This window comes from Leucopleurus acutus (genome assembly GCF_964270905.1).
Source record: "Leucopleurus acutus genome assembly, chromosome: 10".
NCBI lineage: Eukaryota > Metazoa > Chordata > Mammalia > Artiodactyla > Delphinidae > Leucopleurus > Leucopleurus acutus.
This window is the reverse complement of record NC_139153.1, coordinates 79809545-79834195: the sequence shown is the minus strand read 5'-3', so window position 1 is coordinate 79834195 and position 24651 is coordinate 79809545. Positions and strand designations below refer to the sequence as shown.

Sequence of the window (24651 nt, the reverse complement as noted above, 5' to 3'; positions counted from 1 at the left end):
CTGATTGGTCCATATCACAGAAGAAAACAGATCTGCTTGGTCAGGGAAAGCCTGGACCTGTAGGTTATTCCTTAAGCTGCTCTGAAACCTAGAGGTGTAGTTTTTGACCTTCAAAATTTTGTGGTCTTTGAGTTTAATGTCAAAAAGCTATAATGGATTATGGCACTTCCAGAGTGCCTAAAGCTAGGGTTTTGTGTGTTCCAGATATTCCTTTTATTTTTACTTTTATTTATTTATTTTTAAAATTGAAGTATAATTGACTTACAATATTATATTAGTTCAGGTGTACCCCATAGTGATCTGATCATTTTATACATTACAAAATGATCCCCAGGATAAGTCTAGTTACCATCTGTCACCATACAAAGTTATTACAGTATTATTGACTATATTCCCCGTGCTGTTAATACTAGTTATTAATCACAGGTGTTGTTTGAAAAGTTCTGCAACTTATAATATTGTTCATTGGTTTGAACAAAGATATATATCATTTGGTAAGTATAAATAATATTTATTATGGGTTTGTTCTGTGCCTTTGGGACTTTTTGGTCCTTGAGGACATGGAAAACTGTAAGTATTACATATACTCTGCAATCTGTTTTTCACCAGCTTCCTGCATACTTTTGCTCTACAAGGAGTGAGAAGGAGTGAGACTGGTTTAGGTCTAGGGTGGAATGAAAAGGGATGCAGAGGAAAAGCAAGAATGTAAGCAGATATGGAAACCATAGATGCCGTGCTTCATCAGGTGACACCTGCTTCTTCATTCTGGTAGAGGAGGGCGTTGGCTCCACCGGACTCTATGACATACATATGAATGCCCCTAACTTTTTTCTTTTAGCAACCTGATTGATTGTCCTTTCTGAGCAGTTTGGAGGACCAGGGAATAACGAAGGAAACACTTTCTCTGCTCAAAGATCTTACGCCCTAATGAAAGGGAGAAATACCAATTAAATACCTGAGTGTCACCAACAAGGACCTACTGTATAGCACAGGGAACTGTGCTCAGTACTCTGTAATAAGCTAAATGGGAAAAGAATTTGAAAAAGAATAGAAACATGTGTATGTATAACTGAATCACTTTGCTGTATACCTGAAACTAACACAACATTGTTAATCAACTCTACTCCAATATAAAATAAAAATTTAAAATAAATCTGAATGTCCTTCACAGATGAAGATAAAGACATTAAGGGAAATCAAGCCTTTATCCAGAACCACGGCAGGATGGTTCCATGTGCTGAACTCCACAATTCTAAAAGGAATTGTTGGGAATTCCCTGGCCGTCCAGTGGTTAGGACTCCGTGATTTCACTGCCGGGGGGCCCGGGTTCAATCCCTGATCGGGGAACTAAGATCCTACAAGCCCCATGGCACGGGGGGGGGGGGGGGGGGGGGGGGGGGGGCGGAAAGGAATTGTCTTTACAGTTTCCAAATTTGCCATAGGTTCATGGAATGTTACAGATTTTCTAATTTCCTCATCTTTTATATGAGAAAACTAAAGCCCACAGAAAAGTGTGTTAGAGTCAAAGGTTTGGTTTTTATATTTCTACTCCTTTGGACTTTCCATTGGAAATAATTTCATTTCTTGTTTGAACTAAGCTTCTAGGTTCTTTTAGTGTTAATTTCAAGTTGTTTTCAGAGAAGAGAATATTGTCAGCATTACCTTCAATATAGTCACAAAATGACAGTATGATCAAGTGATAATGGTACTCTCAAGTTAATGAGTAATTATCTCTTACTACATAATTGCAAACAGAATCTTCATCTAGAATTCCTTTCTTTCTTTTTCTTTTTTTTGCCTGTTTATATATATATATATATATATATATATATATATAAATATATATATAAAGCAAGCAGGCAGATGACAGCCTTTTTCCTTTGACTAAGGATTGATGTATCTGCCCGCTAGGATGACACACAAAAAATGCTAACTATAAACTGTATAATAACTAAATATATATATATACACATACAAATAGAAGGCATATATATTGATATTGTTTAGGCAGCTTATACTTAAAATACTTATCAGGGCACAATGAGTCCTGGAGACCCTCAAACATGATTTAATAATTAGTTGGCCTAAATTTCAAATATAGAATTACCAGGTGTATAGTCCTGTTCAGTAAAATTAAAAATACATGCAGGGGGCTTCCCTGGTGGCGCAGTGGTTGAGAGTCCGCCTGCCGATGCAGGGGACGTGGGTTCGTGCCCCGGTCCGGGAAGATCCCACATGCCGTGGAGCGGCTGGGCCCGTGAGCCATGGCCGCTGAGACTGCGCGTCCGGAGCCTGTGCTCCGCAACGGGAGAGGCCACAGCAGGCAGAGGCCACAGCAGGGAGAGGCCACAGCAGTGAGAGGCCCGCGTACCGCAAAAAAACAAACAAACAAAAAAACCATTTAGGGACGATGGGACTGCTCCTTACTGTGCACTGGGTGGTTACAGGGGTGTATACATAATAAAAATTCATTGAGCTGTATATGTAAGATTTGTGAATCTTACTGTATATAAATTACACCTCAAAAATAAAGCTAAAAAATCGAAACAGGGCTTCCCTGGTGGCGCAGTGGTTGAGAGTCCACCTGCCGATGCAGGGGACACGGGTTCGTGCCCCGGTCCGGGAAGATCCCACATGCCGCGGAGCGGCTAGGCCCGTGGGCCAAGGCCTCTGAGCCTGCGCGTCCGGAGCCTGTGCTCCGCAATGGGAGAGGCCGCCAACAGTGTGAGGCCCGCGTACCGTACCGCAAAAAAAAAAAAAAGAAAAGAAAAGAAAAGAAAAAAATCGCAATATGCAATTGGTCTTTTATTTATCATTTCAGATTTGCTATATTTTAATTACTAATCGATACTTAAGAGTGGCTTGAAACACCTTTTTTGTTTCTCCTTGTGTTTAAATATCTTTCAATAAACTAAGTTTTTCAAAATGAACTTGTGATCTTCTCATAAGGCGAGAAAACCTTTAACTTACCTGTTGGCAAGTAGGATGGTGTAGTAATTACGTCCAGATTTTCGTTTTTTATGGGGTACTTCAAGCCACGGTATTCAGATGGCAAACGGGTCTCACTGAACCAAAGAACCTCTCCCAAAGATGCTGTGATTCTATTTTCCACCCACAGATTCTCGAAATTCACTTTTTCCCACTGGATGCCACTAGAGGTTGGTGGTTTGAAAAACATACCTGATTTGAATATATTTTTTAAACGATTTGTCTTTATGTTTTTATTTCCCTGCGTTCTAAACCTCCATGCTCTGACTTCTAGTCTACTTTCAGCCCAATCTCCGGGCTGAGTTTCTTTACTCTGCAGCAGGTCAGGAAACCACAACTTGAAAAAAAAAACCCTTATAAAACATCCGGAAATAAGGGGGAAGACTATGACTCCCAGAATGCAGTGCTCCCAGGTCTCGCCGGCCCTCCGGCTGCCCAATGAACGGGCTCCGTTAGCATCCTCTCGTCCTATTGGTCAGCTTTCCCGTCAGTAAGGGCGGAGCGGAGAGGGCCCCGGATGGCACTTTTCCCGCCACAGCGAGGCGCCGCGCGGAAAACTCGGAGAAGAAGCAGCTCTCGATTGGATACTCTCTATTCTTGCGTAACAGGATTCAGCCAATCAGAATGTAAATACCCTACAAGCTACCCCGCCCCTTCCTTAAGGTTACTTGTGTTGGCGGGAAAAGTTGGGAAGTTTTAGCGCTGGGGCAGGGACAGCCAGGGGCCCTCAGCACGGCTCCGGTGGCAGAAGTTTCCGTGCGGCGAGCATGGCGGGGACAGTGGTGCTGGACGATGTGGAGCTGAGAGAGGCGCAGAGAGACTACCTGGACTTCCTGGACGACGAGGTGAGAGAGGCGCCGGGTCGCGAGACTAGGGCGCTGGGAGCCTCAGGGCCGCGCATGGGCCGAGGAAGGCCGCGGGCCTCCAGGCTGCGGCTGCGGGGCAGCGGCTCGGGACCTTCCGCCCTTATCTCGTAGCTTTCCTAGAGGCGGAGTCAGTGGTTAAAAGCGATCCTGTGACTTTTTCCCAGGTACAAATGGTGGCCGTTCTCGCGAAAGGCAACAGGTTTCCTCCAAGTGCAAACCAGCTGCAAAGACCACGTTGATCACTCCCTGCTCTCTTAACTTGAGGGGAGGGTGAGGGGAAGGACGGCAGGAAAACGGTAGTGACCCGCCGCATTTTAGGGTCCCCAGGTTTTAGTGACCGACTTCCTAACCGGAGATTTGGCCGCAATCTTTTTCCATATCTAGTGGGTTGCGGAGAAAGAGTATTGGTATGCAGATAAAGGGGGTTTTACGTGCAATTTAAGACTGACAGCCGTGGAACGTTGGTAAAAACATCTTGAAGTGTTGATAGTGCTGTTTGTAAGTGTAGCTAAGGCTCCCTACTCCTAGGTCCGGATGTAGGAACTCTTTTTATATTATACAGATGATAGGGAAATGAAATATTTTCATTCCATACAAAATTCTGCAAGGAAAAGTCACTTTGATATGCATATTAAAAGTCCGTTTAATTTACACTTTGACAAAGTTTTTATTTGTTGTCCTCGTAGACTTACGAGCTCGTTTTAATTCCCCATTAAAGGTTGAGAAATGACTGCACACAGAAGAGCTGTTGGTGATAATAGGAATAATATGGACCTTGAGGAAGTCATTATAATTCATACACTGGCCTCTTAGGGCGTATTTGGAATCCGAGGCTAGTGAGTGAAAACGTGGGAGAAATTGGGGTTCAGATGTGCCACAGAGATGGATATATTTTTCTTGCTGTGAGAGCTGCCTCTGTTTAAAAACATCTGATTTTTGAATTTGTGGCATGCGGTGGCTATTTTGCAGGAAGACCAGGGAATTTATCAAAGCAAAGTTCGGGAGCTGATCAGTGACAACCAGTACCGGTTGATTGTCAACGTGAATGACCTGCGTAGGAAAAACGAGAAAAGGGCTAACCGGTGAGTGGTTGGGGGTCTCCAAGGGCACATCCTGGCCCTGAGTGAGAATGGCTCCCCTCTCTTCCCTGGATTGGAGCAGGCTTCACAGGAGAGGACCTGGATGAAATGTTTTTGACCCTGAAGCCCTTAGTGTCTCACCAGCTCCTATGTTTTTTACCTCTCTTCCCAAAGTAGGTGGTGGACATTTTCTTCTCAAGAGCTCCTTGTTCCATGTTTAACTGAGTATCATTTCTCCATCGTTGAATTAAAAGTTGGCCCTCAGTTCTGATGTATTGTACTGGGCCTTGTAGGATGGCAGGAGAAAGTAGAAGCTAGATTTTGCCGTCAAAGCTTTGATGATCTAAGAATGTCCACTTCTGTTTTGTGGGTCATTTTTTGAGTTCTGCCCTGTCTGCCTAATGATTCTTTCTCTCGCCCGTCTGCAGCCTCCTGAGCAATGCCTTTGAGGAGCTGGTTGCCTTCCAGCGGGCATTGAAGGATTTTGTGGCCTCCATTGATGCTACATATGCCAAGCAGTATGAGGAGTTCTATATAGGCTTGGAGGGCAGCTTTGGCTCCAAGCATGTCTCTCCCCGGACTCTTACCTCCTGCTTCCTTAGCTGTGTCGTCTGTGTGGAGGGCATTGTCACTAAATGTGAGTGGGCTAAAGTGGGGGACTAACGGAATGGAGGTGGCATAGGCTTGGGGGGCTGGAAGGCAGGAGAGGTGGAGTAGAGTTGGGGAGCTAATGGCTTCAGAAAGGTGGAGCACTGAAATTACGGGGTGAAACTTGGAGGAGCTCAAGTATTACACAGTAACTAGGGGGACTTTGAGTGACCACCTGTGCCAGCAGAATGATGAAGTTGGCTGAGAGTGGAGGAGTCGTGGCTCTTGGCAGTCTCCTCATTCTGACCGTGAACTCCTACTAGTTCTCAGTCAGCTGTACTTGAAGTTTTACTTGGATTATGGTGTTGTTCTAGGTATAAAGGTGAATTAATGACAAGTAGTATTGAAATTGCTCAACTAGTTGGAAGAACACAGTATTTGGAGTCATCGTGGGCTTGCCGGGGTTACATCCTCCTTCTCACTGTCTAGTTGGGTGACTTTCCATTCCTATAGGCTCTCTAGTTCGTCCCAAAGTCGTCCGCAGTGTTCACTACTGTCCTGCTACCAAGAAGACCATAGAGCGACATTATTCTGATCTCACCACCCTGGTGGCATTTCCATCCAGCTCTGTCTATCCTACCAAGGTGAGGAGAATGAATTGATTGGACCTCTTTAGAGGTTGGGCTCAAAGATGTCTGTTTCAATGCAAGTAATTGGGTAATATCTGAAGTCTTTCTTCTAGATATGAATAGGATGAAAAGTAAGGGTTAATTTGAAGGAAAGATTGATTGCTAGTCAGAGTTTAATATGGAAAGTCCACAATTCTTTTTTTTTTTTTAAAGAAAAAATATTCTCTAGAAAACTTGGAAAATTATGGAAGAATTGAAAGAAGGAACAAAAGTCATCTAATGTACGTTGATCTTTTAGCAAAGTTATAATATCATATGATTTTGTAATCTACTTAGAGTAATATGGAAAAATACTTATGTAGTAATGTTACTCTGAAATCTCTGCAAATATTTTACTGTGGATTTGAGAGAAGGTTGACATGGAGAATGGCTTTAGTCTTGGTGTTCAGATTGGTCTGCATTGAGGATGGTGCGAAGTCTTCTTACTTAGAGACAAGAGAAGATGACTAATACTGATTACTTGATGTCTGAACACATTTTATCTCTGCGTGTCCCTGCCATCAAATTTTAATTGAGAGCGACTTATCCAAAGGATTGTCGGGCGCTGAGGAGGACACAGATGTAAAGAAGACCCAGTCCTTGTCTACAGTTTTATCAACTGGTGGAGGAATCGTAACATATAAACAAGACTGAGTTTCTTAGAATTATAACTGAGTCATACTTGAGAACCATTTAGTCTATCTCAGGTGAAATGTGAAGCTCAGCGAGCCTCCAGTTAGAACTACTTATGTTCCAGTTAGTGATGGCCCTGAGGACAGGAGCCTGTCTTTTTACTCTCAGGCCAGTTGCATTTCCTCAGTCACCTGGCTCTCTTGTTCATTAAGATCCCTACTTTCTAGAATTTATTCTCCAGGAATTACTCAGGGGTACTCTGCTGATTGCTGTGGCCAAGCTTCTTTGCTCAGGACCTGAAATACACCAGATCAGGTCTCCTGGAGGTTGTCTAGTGTGGTTCTTAAGAGCATGGGCTTTGGTGGACCGTGGAGAACTTCTTTATCCTCTCCCAGCCTCAGTGTCCTTATTTGTAAAATGTGGAAAATACCAGCTTTTGGGACTGAGTTGTGATGATTACATGAGATAATTTCTTGAAGTTACAGCACAGTGCCTTGCACATAGTAGGCACTCCACAAGTGATAGCTGCTGTGTTTCTAGAAAATTCAAATGGCAAGGAAGTAAAACTTTGAAATGTTTTTATTGAAGTTTAATATACAGAAAAGCTTACATAAGTGTACAGCTCAGTGAAATTTTACAAGCTCAATATAAAGTCAGCATCCAAACCAGGAAACGGCACCTTACTAGTGCTCAGAAGTCCCTCTTGAAGCCACACTGCTCTCGAGATCCTGACATCTAGCAGCTTCGAGTACTTTTCCCTGTTTTTATATTTTATCTAAATGCTCATCTGTGTTGGGCTTCTTTTGTTCAACATACGTTTTTGAGTTTCATCCATGTGTATAGGTGTACTCCATATATTTTCACTGCTGTGTAGTATTCACTCGTGTGGCTATACCACACTTATTTAACCATTCTGTTGATGGCATTAGGATATTTTCTAGATTTTGGCTATTTGGAATAGTGCTGCTGTGAACATTGTAGTGTGTGGCTTTGGGTGAACGTTTGTGTTGGGTATTACCTAGGAGTAGAAATACCGAGTCATAGCATAGGGGAAGTAAGGATCTCAGTATAGATGTTAATGCAGCCATGGTCCCTTCTGGCTGTAGATCACCCCTTCCATTAGATGGTTTGTAACTAGAACAGACAGGAATGGAAAAAACTGGAGAAGATATTTGGCGTTCATTGTTCCTGGATACTAATCTCGTGCGGTTTATCTACAAATTATATTTGTTTCCTACAACAAACGAGTGTGGCATTCTAAGACATGGTCGAGATGACTGCCTCTCTGTGTGACTCTTCCAGGATGAGGAAAACAATCCCCTTGAGACAGAATATGGCCTTTCTGTCTACAAAGACCACCAGATCATCACCATCCAGGAGATGCCAGAGAAGGCCCCCGCTGGCCAGCTTCCCCGCTCCGTGGACATCATACTGGATAATGACTTGGTGGACAGAGTGAAGCCCGGTGACCGGGTCCAGGTGGTGGGGACCTACCGCTGCCTTCCTGGAAAGAAGGGGGGCTACACCTCAGGGACCTTCAGGTAGATGGTTCGTCCTGAGGTGTTTGGAATGCTGCTGGCAGAGTACATTCTGGTAGCAATCTTTCTCCAGTTTGCCATCTTCCCCAGAGTTACATTGGACTGGTGAAACACTCTACCTGCCTGGGAGATAAAACTCGCCATACTGTCTTATGCTAGAAGTGGGAGTTACTGGTCACATATTACAGCCTCCTGGCTTACCTGGGGGTTTCTTGCATGTTCCCACCTCCCTCCCATACACTGTCCCAAGCTCTGTGGGTCAGCAGGAGGTAAATTCCCAGGGTGAAGCACCATCAACATATTTGTGTCATAGACGAAGAGAATCAGTGGTTGAATTCGGAACAGCTTTGCTTCTCTGTTTTTTCTTTTCTTTATTTTTTTCTGATTTGCTGTTCTAGGTTAGGAGCCTAAGAAGGCTTTGGTGTTAGGAATTGAAAATAGCCTCTTACTGTCCTCTCTGTCCCAGGACTGTCCTGATTGCCTGTAACGTGAAGCAGATGAGCAAGGACGTTCAGCCTTCCTTCTCCGCTGAGGACATAGCCAAGATCAAGAAGTTCAGTAAAACCCGTTCCAAGGTGTGGCGTCCTTTGAGGATTTGAGGGTGGGGATGGATTTGTTAGGGTCGTATTTGGGCATGGCCATCTTTGTACTGCATCAGGAGGAAGGTCAAGGCTTTTTCTCAGAAGTATTTGGTGCCAGCTTCTAGTTTTGAGTCAGTAAGCAAAAGGGTGTTTTTGCTGTTTTTCTTTAATATTTCTGTTGTGCTACCTGCTAAGTGAACCTAATACAAATATTAGGAGTTAGAATGTTAGTGTACCAAGGAGTCTATACGGAATACACCAGTGATACATGGTTACTTAAAGATAAAATATGTTATTTTTGTTTTAGTTCTCTAATTTATTTTTCTTTAAAAATTTCTCCTTTTAAAGACAGAATGTTCTCATTCAGAATTGAACAAAATCTATGCATGTGTGACAGAGGTTACTGCTGAAGCACAATACATAGTCTTATTAAAACTAAAATGTTTTGAGCCTGGAAGCACTTTTTTTCCTAAAGATTAAAGCTCTGAGCAGGTTTTGGAATCCAGGCTTCCTCTGTGTCTGTTCTGATAATGCTCTGATCGGTGTGAAAGTCTTAGAGAAGAAGCTTTTACAATTAAGAACAGTGTATTTCTTCAGCCATCTTCTGTGGGCTGAAGTGAGTTCATCCAACCTCATGGAGGCTCCTTAGGCTTTTCACTCCGTGGTTGTTCTTCCTCCAGGATATCTTTGACCAGCTGGCCAGGTCGCTGGCCCCCAGCATCCATGGGCATGACTATGTCAAAAAGGCAATCCTCTGCTTGCTCTTGGGAGGAGTGGAACGAGACCTAGAGAATGGCAGCCACATCCGTGGGGACATCAATATCCTTCTAATAGGTACGGTGTTGGGGATTTTAGTCTCCTGGTCTCCCCCTGTGGGGTGTGGTTGCAGGAATCTATCATCTGTCAAATTGTGTGTCTGTACCTGGCTGTGTTTCAGTCCCATCAAAGGGCAAAAGTCTAAAATGAATTTTTAAAATTATTTTTATTATTTCTGGGGTTCCTGATTTATAATGTCTAAAATATATTCTTCTGTGAATGGGAAAGGGAAAGAAATAATATTAACAACCTGTTACTATACATTTCTATTGTGTCAAGAGCTGTGCTAGAAAAGCAGCACTTGCTGGGGGGCAGGGGAGTTTCTAAGAGTTACTGCTGCCCCGTCCCATTACAGGAGACCCATCGGTCGCCAAGTCCCAGCTTCTGCGGTACGTACTGTGTACCGCACCTCGGGCCATCCCCACCACTGGCCGGGGCTCGTCTGGAGTGGGTCTCACGGCCGCTGTCACCACAGACCAGGAAACAGGTATGGGTGGAAGGGTCCTTGGCAGAGGTCCAGCAGTGAGATGAGCATAGATGGTTTGAGCTTGCTTCAGGCGCTGGCCTGTATTGGGAAGATACACTTGAGAGGTTAGTGTGGGCCAGATTGGAGAGGACCAAGTATCTGGTAACAATGGGTGAATTATTGAAATGTTTGGGTGGCCCTCTAGTGACAAGAATGTCTCCTGGAAGACTGTTGAAAAGAGCTGTGAAGGAGCAACTTTTGACATTTGAAGGGAAATAAAAAAGAAGATTGTACTGCTTTATACGTTAGAGGAAGGGATTTGAAGACCAGTGAAAAGAGAACAGAGATCTAGTTGGGAAATGGCTTGAAGATGAGGATAAAGAGAGGAAATCTGTGAAGGAAGTGTGTTGGAGGCTAGCTGCTTAGATATCAAAGTGGGACAAGGAATACTGTTCAGATACAAGCTTCCTCAGGGTTTCCTCTGAGTCTAGGTGCTGACACCTCTTAACTACACTCTCGTTCTCATGTATGGCAGTGCGAGGTGCTTAGGAAGGAGACTGACATCTAGTCCCGTCCCCTACAACCTGGATGGTAGTGTGTGTTTTTCCCTCCCCACCTCCCAGGGGAGCGGCGTCTGGAGGCGGGGGCCATGGTCCTGGCTGACCGAGGCGTGGTTTGCATCGATGAGTTTGACAAGATGTCTGACATGGACCGCACGGCCATCCACGAGGTGATGGAGCAGGGCCGAGTCACCATCGCCAAGGCCGGCATCCACGCTCGGCTCAATGCCCGCTGCAGTGTTCTGGCAGCCGCCAACCCTGTCTACGGCAGGGTGAGTGGGATCAGGCACTCAACTGTTGTCCTCACCTTCATTTGGTTTTGCTGAGTGACTAGGCTGCAAAGTTTATTCCAGGTGACCTGGGGAGCAACAGGCCACAGACCAAAGTAAGCTTGTCATCTTGTTGCTGTCCTTGGTTTAGGGCAGTGGTTCCTCACGCGTTCATCCATGTCAGAATCCCCTGGAAAGTTATTTATTTAAAATAAGTTTTTAAAAATACAAAGAAGAAAACAAAAGTGACCTGCAGCCTCACAACCCAGGTAACCTACACTGACACTGAAATAAAAGTACTGCATGCAGATGGTTGCAGGATTTATGAACAGAGCAGAGAGATATAATAAGGAAATGAATAGCCTGCCTTCTCTCTCCTGTTCCTTTCCCAAGAGATGACCACTGACGGCTCTTGAGTGTTTCAGGAAACAAAAACTTTAGCATGAAAAGAAAAACAAAAAAACAAAACTTAGCATGTGCCAGTAAATACACTATCTCCTTGTTAAGAATTAATCTATTTATCTTTGTTTTTTAGTATGACTATGATGTGCTTAGGTGTAATCTTTTATATTTATCCAGCTTCGGGTTTGCTGAGTTTAGGGGTTTTGTTTTTGTTTTCTTTTAAGCAGCTGTCTAGTATTCCATTGTATGGACTTATAATAATTTGTTTAACCAGTCTCCAAATGATAGGCATTTGGTGTTTTCCCTTTCCCCTCTGCTATTATGAATGAAACTGTAGTGAACATCCCTTTATGTGCATTTTGTTAAGCATTTGGGAATGAATACTTAGCAATGGAATCATTGGATTAACAGTTACATGCATTTTTATGGTAGAGATTGCCAAATTGCCCTTTTAAAGATTGTACCATTATAATACTATTAACTAATACTTACAGATGCTTTATATTTATTAACTCCTTTCACTCTCACAATAACCTTGTGAGGTAGGTATTATCCTCATTTTACAGATGAGAAAATGAAGGCATAAAAGGTTAAGTAACTCGCTCAAGAGTCACAAGCTAGAAAATGGCAGAGAGGATTCGAACCCAGAGCCCATGCTGTGCTCTGACAACTTATGATCCCGCAGTGAATGAGAATACCTGTTTTGCTGGCATTTTTTAAACATACGGGTGCCTAGTCCCCAGCCCAGAGTTTCTGAATCCAAATCTCTGGGTTGGGGCTCTTGGTAGCTATGGTTTAGAAAGGCTCCGTAGGTTAGTTCTAATGCATAGTGTGGGTTGAGAACCATACAGTTTTAGATTAATGGTAACATGTGTTACGTCATTCTGAAGAATTTCTCTGGGGAACGTAGGGAGAAGATGGCAGGTCCTGGAATGTGAACATGGCCAGAATCGTTAATGTTACCTACGAGGTTGTCAGGCCTCTGACTGACGTGGGGAGGCGTCAGCTCGTAGGCCCGGGAGTTGAAAGATAAGAGTATAGGCGTTCTTGAGTCCCAGGAAAACCTCCCTTGATCCTTAAGACATTATGGTTTATAGATGATCACGCGTTTTTGTTGAGACTTTACCCAGTACCTTCTGAGTAAGGAAGCCAGAGGCTCCAGGTGTTTCTGGCTTAGCCAGCTTGTCATGTCTTCATAATAAGTAGGGAAGAGGGACTCATCTTCCAGAGCTAGTCCTGCCTTGGATTGAGGAGCAGAGTGAAGCTTGGGGAGGAGAAGGCTGGTTTTGAGACCCACAGTCAGTTTGCTAGAGGCAATGGAGCGAGGAGGTGGGGCTCTGTTTACCTGGAAGGAAGGGAGTGGGGCTCTGAGCTTGCTCAGGTCAGCTGAGCGTCAGAGGAGGGCTGCACATAGAGGAAATGAATTCAGTTTCTTAGTAGCTTGGAAATGCTTTACATCTTCACTGCTTATTCGCTTTGCGTTTGAAGGTCTGGTCTTCTGTTCTCACTCACCTAACCGATCCGGCCTCCTTGTTCTTTCTTCGCATTGATGTTGTCTCCACTCTCCTTCTTTCTCGTGTTCCCCACCCAGTACGATCAGTACAAGACCCCCATGGAGAACATCGGGCTACAGGACTCACTGCTGTCCCGATTCGACCTCCTCTTCATAATGCTGGATCAGATGGATCCCGAGCACGATCGGGAGATCTCAGACCACGTCCTCAGGATGCACCGCTACCGGGCACCTGGCGAGCAGGACGGTGACGGTGAGGCCGGGGGAAGAGGAAGCCTGACTGAGGGGAGGGCACCTAGACACAAGCCGCACTCTCAGACCCAGCCTGGCGTTGGTGGGCGTGGTAGCATCTGGGGTGATGTGGAAGGTGCCCTCGCCTCCCTGGTTCCTATGGTGTGTCTCTTGTCCATTTCAGGGTCTGGGAACACCTTTGAGCCTCTTCTGTGGGCCAGGTGGTTCTGCCTCCTTATTTGTGGGGCTCACGTGTCTGCTTCCTTCTAGGTCCTTGCTTTGAGAGTCTTGTATCTCTTCAGAAGAAGCGATTTCCCCTGGGTTCAGCTCTTTCTTATTCTTTCTCCTGACTTGGTTTTCCAGCTATGCCTCTAGGGAGTGCCGTGGATATCCTGGCCACGGAGGATCCCAACTTTAGCCAGGAAGACCAGCAGGACACCCAGATCTACGAGAAGCATGATAGCCTTCTGCATGGGGCCAAGAAAAAGAAGTGAGCATTCTTCACACCTCTTCCTGGAGGGAACCTGAGATTTGTGTAGAGCATGTTTATATGTGCTGCCCAGGCCAAGATCATGCTTGGGGTCGTAATCATGGGGGCCTGTTTTCTCTTCTGGATCCACAGATGCACCCTTTTTCATGGCCACTTGCCGTGTGAATGTTTGTGGGTGATCAAGCTTAGGTTCTGGTCTTTTCCTAAAATGGAAGGCTTTGACGCCCACCTAACTGATGGTGGGTGTGTCATGTTACCCGTGTACGTGAAGTGTTGCACAAGTCTCGTGGCCATTCGTGGTGAGCTTTTGTTGAAGGGGCAGTAGATCGCAAGCACTGGAAACGTTGCAAGTGGATTTGGATAAAGGAGACTTGTGCTCAGTGCCTGACATGTGAGATCCCATTCCTCTATTTTTGGCCTTGGTGCAGTTGGAAGCATAGTGTAATCTTCAAACCTGTTGGTTTAAGAATGTGGAATTTGGAGTCAGAAAATGAAATTTGAGTCCACTTAAGATTCTCTGAGCCATAGTTTTCCCACTGATAAAATAGGACAGATAACACCTACACTTCGTACCTAAACTACCTACTTCACAAGTAATACCTAAGTAACACCATAGAATTAAATAAAAGTATGTGAGAGGGTCTTGTACATGCTGTGTATGAATGGGGTTTGTGACACTGGGTTCCAGGCTGTAGCTCTGCTCTGTCACGTGACCTTGACTTCCCTGAGGAGGGGCAAGGCTACGACCCCAGGCAGGTGCTGGGCTGTGGCAGGGGAGTGAAATTTGCCGTGTGCGGGTCCAGGGAGAAGATGGTGAGTGCAGCTTTCATGAGGAAATACATCCACGTGGCCAAAATCATCAAGCCCATCCTGACGCAGGAGTCAGCCGCCTACATCGCAGAGGAGTACTCATGCCTGCGCAGCCAGGACAGCATGAGCTCGGACACCGCCAGGGTGAGCCTGCCTGTGGGACAGTGACCGGAGGGTGACCGGAGCCCCTCAGGATGAGGCTGGGAGGGAGTCCCTGCTCCCTGGGAGCACTGGAAGCATTTTAACTGAGTGATTCCTTACCTTTTTCTTTGTGGCCTGAAGGGCTTCCTGTTACGCTACTGTAATCATTTCCTTTTACAAAGGAAAATGCAATGTGAACCCCAGAGCTAATGTGTTTCTCATGAGTTCAGATGACATTGGCCTCCAGAAGCTGTGATTTATTCAGCAAACATGTGGGACTTCCCTGGTGGTCCAGTGGTTAAGACTCCGCGCTTCCACTGCAGGGGGCACGGGTTCGATCCCTGGTTGGGGAACTAAGATCCTGCGAGCCGTGCCACACGGCCAAAAAAAGAAAAAAACATTCAGCAAACGTGAGCGACTTCTGGGAACTGAATGAGTCTCTGTTCTTACGTGCAGTCCCCCAAGAGCTCAGTCCTGGGCCCGGGAGGCAGAAAGTAGATGAAAAGGTCATATATACCTATAATTATATACCACAGTGTAGTACCCAAAGGGGAATGAATGTGAAAGACAGTTGGAGTGTAGATGCAGAAGCTGTTAATTTTTCCTTTAGACTTTCCAGAAGGGATATGAATGTCAGGGAAGGATTCCCAAAGGGTATGATATTTGGGCTGGACTTCGAAAAAAAATTAGGAGTTGCGTAGCCATGATGATCATCCAAGGCTATTTCTAGAAACCTAATACACCTGCCCGTGAATTTATCGAAGTCTTTTGGGGCAGTGTAGTTTATATAGGTAGGATTTCACAGCAGAAAGACCCAAGTCCCAAACCATCATGATGTGATAGAGACATAGACTCTTGAATTCAGACATGACCCCAGATCATCTATTCCAGACTTACACCCAGACAAGAATTCCATCTTCTGGAATTCCTGCTGGGACTTCTTGACACCTCCAGTGACAGCATGCCTGCATTGAAATCACTGCATTGAATCACTACATTGAATCACTGCATTGAAATGTTAGAATATTCTTCTATTTATTGAGCTTAAACCTGCTTCTCCATGACTTCTACCCATGGGCCTTAATTTTGTTTTCTGGAGACTGTGTATGACTTATTTTCTTCAGATTAAACAGCCCCCTGTCTTTTTAATTGTTTTTCCTGTCACATGAACATGTTCCAGTGTGTCAAAGGCCCTCTCACTGAATACAATACACTATCTTAGTTGTGGTCTTAGTGGGATTGGTAAATCTCTCAGTTTGGACTCTGTAGTTCTGCTCGTGTAGGCTAGGATTTCATCAGCTTTAGGTTATTCAAGAATTGGAGTTTATGATGGAATGTATAAGCTACATACTCTGGTAGCTTTCTAAATCATTAAAAAAATTGGTGAATTTATTTAAATATGAATGTATTTGTTTTTGAATGTCAGATTGGCTGTAAGTGATCATTTAGAAAACTAGAAAGCAGAAGTGACCAGATACATCCCTGAAGCATCATAGGATGGGGGACGGGAGGTGTGGTGGAAAGACCAGCCCTGGGCTCTGACCCCAGGGCTTCAGTAACGTTTGCAACTTGTGCACATCCTTTCACCTCCCAGGTCGCAGTTTTTCAACCCATAAAATGAGAAGGTTGGATAATGTCAGGGCTGCTTACCTAGGAGGGCACATCAGAATCATCTGAAACTTTTTTTGTTTTGGCTGCACTGCACGGCTTGTGGGATCTTAGTTCCCCGACCAGAGATTGAATCCGTGCCCTAGGCAGTGGAAGTGTGGAGTCCTAACCACTGTACCAACAGGGAATGAATTCTTAAACCAGACATTCTGATCCATTAGACCAGGGATGCCATTCAGACAATAGCATTTTAAAAAGATGAACCCTCCACCACCCCCCACCCCCCCATTTGGGATAACACCCACCCCTTTGGGAACCACTTGATAAGAACATGTCAGAATTGTGCTTCTCCTCTGGACCTAAGTGGTTTTACCCAACTTTAGAAAGTTTGTCCTCAGATAACCTCTCTCACACCCCCATGTAGTATGACATTAGACAAATTATTGGAAGCTCTTTGAGTCCCATTTTCCTCATCTCTAAAGCTGCTCCAGGTTATTAAGGCTGTTGACTGACACAGTGAACATAAAAGCAGGATCCTGGCGCGTTGCAGGCCTGCGGCAAAGGTTCTTCCTCACTTTCCTCTCCAGCTGTAAGATGCTGGATGGTTTTCTTCCCTGTTCACCTCGTTCTCCCTCCCTCAGCCCTCAGTCATGTTTCCTTGGTTGTTTTTATCTTTCTGAATTTTACATACTTTTTTCTGGCTCCATGGCTTGGTTTTTCCAGAGCTTTTCTGGTGGAGTCTTTCCCTCTCTGTGCGGTGGGAGTGACGGGCATGACCGGCATGCCGTGGGGGGACTTGGATGAGTGGGCCCCCTTGTCTTCTCCCCCAGACGTCTCCAGTGACAGCCCGGACACTGGAAACTCTGATTCGATTGGCCACGGCCCACGCCAAGGCCCGCATGAGCAAGACCGTGGACATGCAGGATGCAGAAGAGGCTGTGGAGCTGGTCCAGTACGCTTACTTCAAGAAGGTGAGCATCCAGGTGCTGGGCCTGAGGCTCCTCTGAATGAATTGTCGGAGCTCGTGCCTCACAGCTGTGCACGGTTGACACCTGTATCTGGGTTGTTGGCGGAAAGCAGCGTCTTTCCACTGGCCTTCCCCTGACTTAATCTCTTTGCTAGCATGGGGGTTGTCTTAAATTTAAACTAAACACCTGATCTATAAAGAAATGAATTGTTTTTCACTTAACCATTACGGGATAGACTTTTTTCCATTCATTTCTGTATTCAGTGAACGCTCCTTGAGCACATACTGTGAGAAGGGTATGGCACCCAGCTTCCAGCAGCTTCAAGCATGGGTCGCAGCCAACCCCTGCCCCTGGTCCTGGACTCAGGAATGAGAGAGTCCAGGTCATCAGACCCAGGGAGTCACTGCTATCGATGGTGCAGGAGGGACTGTTCTTTACTCAGTCCCTGGCATCTGTGACCCTCCTGCACACCCACGTGTGGCTTGGTGTCCTAGGTTCTCGAGAAGGAGAAGAAACGTAAGAAGCAAAGTGAGGATGAATCGGAGACAGAAGATGAAGTGGAGAAAAGCCAGGAGGACCAAGAGCAGAAGAGGAAGAGGTCGGATGAGGCACCGAGGAAGGAGATGAAAGACTTAGATTAGGGCTGGGGAGGGGCGGAGGGGGTCAAGGCTGCGGGGAGGGGTGACCAGACCAGTGCTGCAGTGAGTCAGAGTGTGAAGGTGACTCGAGCAGAGAGGGTGACAGCCCCTTTGTCCTCGGTGTGAAGCTTTTGGCCTCTTTCCTGCTAGGGAAGGGCTAAGTAGAGGAGCAGTAACCCGCACGGAGGCTGTTGAGTCCACATTTCAGAAGTCTTTCCTCCAGGTTATCTTTTCCTCTCACACCTGTGGTTGAATTTATGAGGGTGGGCGACAGAGAAGAGCGTTGGGAAGCAGGGCCTGCTCGTGCTCTAGTCCAGAGACGTTTGGTCTCTTTCAGAAAAGGCAGCAGTTTGTACAGGCCTGGGGCTAGTGTTCCATTTGGACTGTATGTAGATGGTTCTCTGTGGTCAGAGGTGCAGGACGGAGCTCACCAAAGCCCGTCCCTTAACTGCTGTGGGCACTTTAGGAGGAAGACCCGTCACTCGGATGCCAAGGATGGGGACTCCTATGACCCCTACGACTTCAGCGACACGGAGGAGGAGATGCCTCAGGGTAAGCGAGCGGCCCCTAGTGGTACAAGGTGGTCGCTGACTGCTGACCCTTCAGTGCTCTGCCTGTTGCGTTTGCTGGTGGGCTCCCCACTTGGGACCCTGTGTCTAAGAGGTCTGTCCACGAGAATCCCAGGAAACTCAGTCAGAACTTTGGAAATAAGCTTTGCCCCCTTGTCTGCTTCCTCCCCGGTGAACTGTGCTCCTTGCCAAGCCTGGTGTGAGCGTCCCAGATCCCGTGTGCTGAGGGTCCCCCGTCTGACTTGAGGCCTTTCTCCCTGCCTGCCCTGGCTGGCCCCCGAGGTCCCCAGGAGTGAGTGTTGCAGGCTCATGAGGGCGGGGTTGGAGAGGGGCCTCTGGGCTCTGTGGACATGGCTTCACCTTGTCGTCCTCCCACTCTCTGCCACCCTTTCCCCCTCAAGTGCACACTCCAAAGGCGACAGACTCACAGGAGACCAAGGAGTCCCAGAAGGCGGAGTTGAGTGAATCCAGGTGAGGAGGGAAGACCTCTCCCCGGGATGGTAGGAAAAAAAGCTGTTATCAACGGAGCTCAGAACTAGAGGCCCGAGGGTTTTTAGAACAGTTTCTACTCTGATGACAATTTCAAACTTGAAAAAAGTTGCAAAAATAGTGTAAAGAATTCTTTACACTCTTTACTCAGAATCCCCAGTTGTTTATGTTTTACCATTTGCTTTATAAATAATTCTCTCTGGGAATTTTAAATCAATACCCTTGTGAGTTCAGGAAGAAGGGTCGTAGAGCAAGGAAAAGTTGTGTCTCACTGTAACCTTGGGTTCCTCTCAGTAGGAGAGATATATATATATATATATATTTTTTTTTTTTTTTTCTCCTCACTGAACTGTTGTCATTTGTTTTGAGATAAAGAATTTTTACCACTAGAGGTTCAGAAAGTTTTATCTATAAATTTTATGTTTCCTGGATTTCAAAGTAAGTCCACGGCTAAGGTTTGCTGTTTTCTTTTAATACCTTAACAGACTCAAACAGTGTCTTCACTGAAAAAAGTTTGAACAAATTGAAAAGTATTTAGGAAAAAACATTAAGATCAAGTATAATTCCATCCCCCAGGACAACCATTGAACTACATTTTTTTTTTTTCCTTTTTTTTTTTTTGCGGTAAGCGGGCCCCTCACTGTTGTGGCCTCTCCCGTTGCGGAGCACAGGCTCCGGACGCGCAGGCTTAGCGGCCATGGCTCACGGGCCCAGCCGCTCCGCAGCATGTGGGATCTTCCCGGACTGGGGCACGAACCCGTGTCCCCTGCATCAGCAGGCGGACTCTCAACCACTGCGCCACCAGGGAAGCCCCATTGAACTATATCTTAAAGCACTTTCTGAATCAGCACATGGAGATCTCTTTTCAATGACTGCAGGGTTTCCATAGTATGGATGTGTAAATTTTTATTTTTGTTTTCTAATGGTGGACATTTACCCTTCATAAGACTGCTGTTGACAGTAAAACATTCTTAACATTTATCACTGTGCAGTGGTGGGGGAAGAGCTGTGGGGTTAGCTTCTAGGAATGGATTCCTGGGGTCGAAGGAGATGCACTTTAAAATTGTAGTACATGTGACTAACTCGCCTCCCAAAGATGCCATCCAAGTTTGCGTTTCTGCCGATGGTATATGGATGCCAGTTTCGCACATGCTCAGAGGCCTCTGGTTTTTAAAATGCTGTTATTTCTCACTGTGCAGGAAGCTCTGTACTACAACAGCTTAGCTTTAAGGGGGGAGCTTGGGCGTGGAGCAGCCATCCGGGGCAGGCTGTGCAGTTGGAGGATGCCTGTGCTGATGGACCGCAGCATCGATCTGGCCTGAGAGCACGTGGGCCTCTTCCTGCTCCTTCACCCTGTCTCTCCTGTCCTGGGCAGGTTGAAGGCCTTCAAGGCGGCCCTCCTGGAGGTGTTCCAGGAAGCTCACGCACAGTCGGTGGGCATGAGTCGCCTCACAGAATCCATCAATCGGGACAACGAAGAGCCCTTCTCCTCTGCGGAGATCCAGGCTGCGCTGAGCAGGATGCAGGATGACAACCAGGTCATGGTCTCCGAGGGCATCGTCTTCCTCATCTGAGGGCCCTTGTCTGTGGACGGTGGGGTTCGGCCAAGAAAGTTTCTTCCCATTTCCTCCTCCCCCTCCCCCCAGCCTATGCGTTCATTCCCTAAATGTCAGTGTTGAATTGAACTGAAGTGGAGGACGGATGACCAAGCGGAGGCAGTGCTTGGTGGAAGCCTGGGGATGGGTCATGAAAGCTGCTTCAGGGTTAAGAGAAGCAGAAGGTGCGCAGGATGAAGACGATGCATCTTCACTGCAAAAGACTGGACCACACTCCTCACGGCCCCTCCCCAAACAAGCCACACCATTGTTCGCTGTAGGTAACATGACTTCTGAGTATTTTGGGGGGCACAGCTGGTTTCTGTTCATCCTTTCTGTGTTGGCTTTTTATCCCCCCACCCCCGAGCACTTTGGTCTAGAACAGACTTTGGGTGTTTCTGTGCTGATGGAGAGAAGCTCTGAGGCAAGTCCTAAGGCCAAGAAAGCTTGCTTTGCAGTAGCACTAGTTGACTTATACGTACTTTAGACTCAAATATCCAAGACGTTGAATAAACTTACCCATTGTGACCTTAATACTGTGTGATTTTATGGACATATTTAATTGTGGTTTTTTTCCTTGAAAGCTCCGCCCTGCGGGATGGGCTGCCCGCGTTTGGCCTGAGTCACCACAAGGTGGCAGCAGGCAACTGCACTCTGGGGGCTAGGCCTTCTCTGGGCAGATTTCTTCCTCAGGGATGCCAGCATTTATTGGTTAAAGCTGCAAACCCAAACAGCCGCAGGAGGCCAGTGAGTGAAAGTCCGGGAGAGTTGACCCTTTGCCAGGCTTTTCTGAGCAGGAATCAAAGCCCCTTCATGGAGAAATAATACCCAATACATCAGATGCCTCAAAATCATGTGAATTCTTGCCCGTTAAGAGATCCCCTTACAGGAGCATTATGAAACGTTTCTGTTTTTAAAGGTTTTTTTTTGATGTGGACCATTTTTAAAGTCTTTATTGAATCTGTTACAGTGTTGCTTCAGTTTTATGTTTTGTTTTTTTGGCTGAGAGGCATGTGGGATCTTAGCTCCCTGACCAGGGATGGAACCTGTACCCCCTGCCTTGGAAGGCGAAGTCTTAACCCCCAGACCGCCAAGGAAGTCCCTTTATGAAACCTCTTAACACCTGTTGTCCAGCCCTTAGGGTTTGTTAGTTTGTTTGCACAGAAGTTTGTGGAGGGGCCAGGGCGGGACTTCTATCCTCTGTATGGTTTAGGTAGCTTCTGAAGAACTTTTGAGGTTACTTAAATAAAAAGAAAAAAAAAGTGTGACTTGATGACGGGCCTGGGTCACCTGGTTTGGAACTGCTCTGAGGAGAGGCTGTGCAGGTTCCCAGCCATAAGATCCGGGAGCTGCTTCCTTGTTGCTGAGGGCAGCCTGTTACCCTGAGGCCATGAGGCAGTAGGTGAGAGTTCAGGGTCATCTTCCTGGTTTTTCCACAGATGTGAAATCCAAGTCCTGTTGGGAGAGCTCTAGAGAGTACAGTCCAAGGAGCGGGCAGTGGTGCCAGCGGAGGAACTGGACGCAATTGCACACCGGCAGCGAGTCCTGCATTGTGCTGGGTGCAAATGGAGGACCTGATGCTCTGGAGACCTCCAGGCTGGGGGTATATATACGTCTAATGTGTCAGTGAAAAGTTGAAAACTACAAAATATGATTTATATGCCAAAGGAGAGTGCACACAGTGAGAGCGGAAGGAACTGAGGGGCCATGAGGGAGGCTATCAGGAAGAGGCGGGAGCTTCCGATGGGGTGCTGTAGGAAGAAGAGCTAGGGGCTTTTAGGGTCCCCTCAGATGAGCATTTCCTTATTGAAAGGCTAAACGCTTTGTCAATAGGACTTTTGTCCTCTCTCCTTCACACCTGAAGAAACTGAGGCACAGGGTGGGAGAGTAATTAGGTGCATACCGGATTCAGCAACAGCTGTAATGCCACGTTTAGCCACAAGAACGGAAGGTAGCACACTGTATTCAGTCGTCAAAAGGGATGTCAATTGTACTAAATAACCTGACTCTTAGGAACTCAGGGAATCTTCACGTTGACCTTCTAAAAACTTGTGTGTGTTGTTTCCCAACTTAAGCAACATAAGAAGGTTGCTAAGCATTTAAAGGAAATATTCCTACTCATTGTCCAGAGGCCCCATCTTCCTGCTGCAGGGACATGAACGAGGCTGCTGGGCAGGGGTGAACTGGTCTGTGGGTCAGTGCCCCCTGAGGGCATCACTGTGGCTTCGCAGAGATCATGGTGGTGGCCCCGATTCACCGGGGTGGGGGGGGGAATACACACTTCCTTATCCACGTGCTTCCTTCCAAAGGAGAAGTCTGTTTCCATTTAGGTTTGCCATCTGAAAGAGTTCAAATAATTTGTGGGGCTTTGAGAAATCAGTTGTATCTTGAAAAATTTTATCCTTATTCTTTAACCCTCCTGGATAAATGAAGTGTCAGTATGAGAGAGTTGTCAAAACAGACAATTGGTAAGTGTGGCAGGAATCTAGTCCTCTGCCGCTTACCGAATAACTTCAAGTGTTGAACTGCTGGTTAATTCATCTGTAAAATGGGGATAATTCCTGCCTTTGCAGGGTGCTTGTGAGGTGACTGAGGGCAGCTGGTAGGTGCTAGCCGGCAGGGAAATACTCCATGGTACTGCCATTATCACCTCAAATTCCTGGTTCCACTAAAACAAAGTGATTCTTTTTTTTTTTTTTCAAAGTGATTCATTTTGATGTGTTTTAAAAAGCCCACAATCCTTTGATCAAAACCATTTAAAACGATTTCCCTGTGTTGAATCCCCGAGCTCGGTCCCTTTCCCTGCCTTTCCACGCTTTCCTCGATGGTCCCTGTGGCTCTGACTCAGGCCCGTCTTGCAGGGAGGACCCCTGCCTCGGCTTGTGACAATGGGCTCTTGAGCCGTCTCCCAGGGACAGAAGCCTGCCCCGGGTGGGCAGTGTCACCTCAGGCCTCAGAAGAGCCCTGCAAGGTGGGGTCATCAGGACAACAAGGAGGAGGAAGAAAAAGAGGAGAAGGGGGGCTTCCCTGGTGGTGCAGTGGTTGAGAGTCCGCCTGCCAATGCAGGGGACACGGGTTCGTGCCCCGGTCCGGGAAGATCCCACATGCCGCGGAGCATGTGGGTCCGTGAGCCATGGCCGCTGAGCCTGCACGTCCGGAGCCTGTGCTCCGCAATGGGAGAGGCCACAACAGTGAGAGGTCTGCGTACCACAAAAAAAAAAAAAAAGAGGAGAAGGGCTCCCCGAAACCAAAGAATCAATAGGTTGTCCTCATTTTCCCTGAGTTTTCAAACTACACCAGCTGTCCTACTGACTCCAGACTTTTTCTGGGGTGAAGTTTCCCCAAAGGGTGTAGTTCGTGGAATCAGGCAGGTGCCAGGGTCACCTGTGTGCTGGCTGCCCGGCTGTTCCATCCTCACACCACTCTGAGTCCTTCCCTCCCCGCATCTTCTCCCCGCCCTCCCCAGGAGCCACGTGCCACCACTTCTGCTCCCCAGGAGGGGAGAGGGGAGGTGGGACGTTTTGCCCTGGTTCTGTATGCGCAGGAAATCTCGCCAGAGAGCCTAACGCTGGCAGAGGAAGTGAGCCCTGCGCTGGGCAGCAGGGGCCCTGCATTTGAGTTCCTTTCTGGCAGTAAGTGGCTGATTAACGTGCCAGGCTGGCCAAGCCGCTTCCTTATTGGTTTCTTTATCTGGAAAAGGAGGTGGTTGAACTAGGTGATTTCTGAGGTCCCTTCTGGTAATGCATGAGACACCCAGTGTCAGTTCTACCCAGAAGACATGTTAGCCCTGGCAGGCAGGTCAGAATGAGTCGACCATCCTATTAAACATACTTTTTGAGGATAGTAATATTTGTGCTTCTCGATTTTGTGGGTGGAACTCCAGTATGTTTCCAATTATCTCAAGGAATTGTATTTAATTCTTAGAAAAAATTTAGAATAAAATTAATTTTTGTTTAACCCCATTTTAATTTGCTGAAATATAAACCTAGTTCCTTTTCTTTTTTGGGTCTGCTGCCTCGGTGATGAATGCCGGTTTCTGCCTGGTCCATTATTAACCAGCATGGAATCCTACCTCATTCTCTTCAGTTATTCCTCAAGGGAGAGAATTAAGATTCTAAATTCTTTTCCTAAATATTTTTACTATG

The 24651-nt window shown here is 46.4% G+C and overlaps 1 protein-coding gene across 1 annotated transcript; it reads left to right on the top strand.

Moving 5' to 3' along the window:
* The first annotated feature begins 3677 nt into the window (after window positions 1–3677).
* Window positions 3678–21029, top strand: MCM3 (minichromosome maintenance complex component 3). The gene is made up of 17 exons (XM_082848134.1): window positions 3678–3833; window positions 4824–4936; window positions 5362–5570; window positions 6035–6165; window positions 8125–8363; window positions 8827–8935; window positions 9622–9775; window positions 10113–10244; window positions 10847–11055; window positions 13046–13220; window positions 13562–13688; window positions 14492–14642; window positions 17078–17218; window positions 17710–17813; window positions 18320–18405; window positions 18824–18893; window positions 20287–21029. The coding sequence occupies exons 1-17, from the start codon at window positions 3756–3758 to the stop codon at window positions 20483–20485; spliced, it is 2427 nt and encodes an 808-aa protein (XP_082704260.1). The 5' UTR covers window positions 3678–3755; the 3' UTR covers window positions 20486–21029.
* The last annotated feature ends 3622 nt before the right edge of the window (window positions 21030–24651 follow it).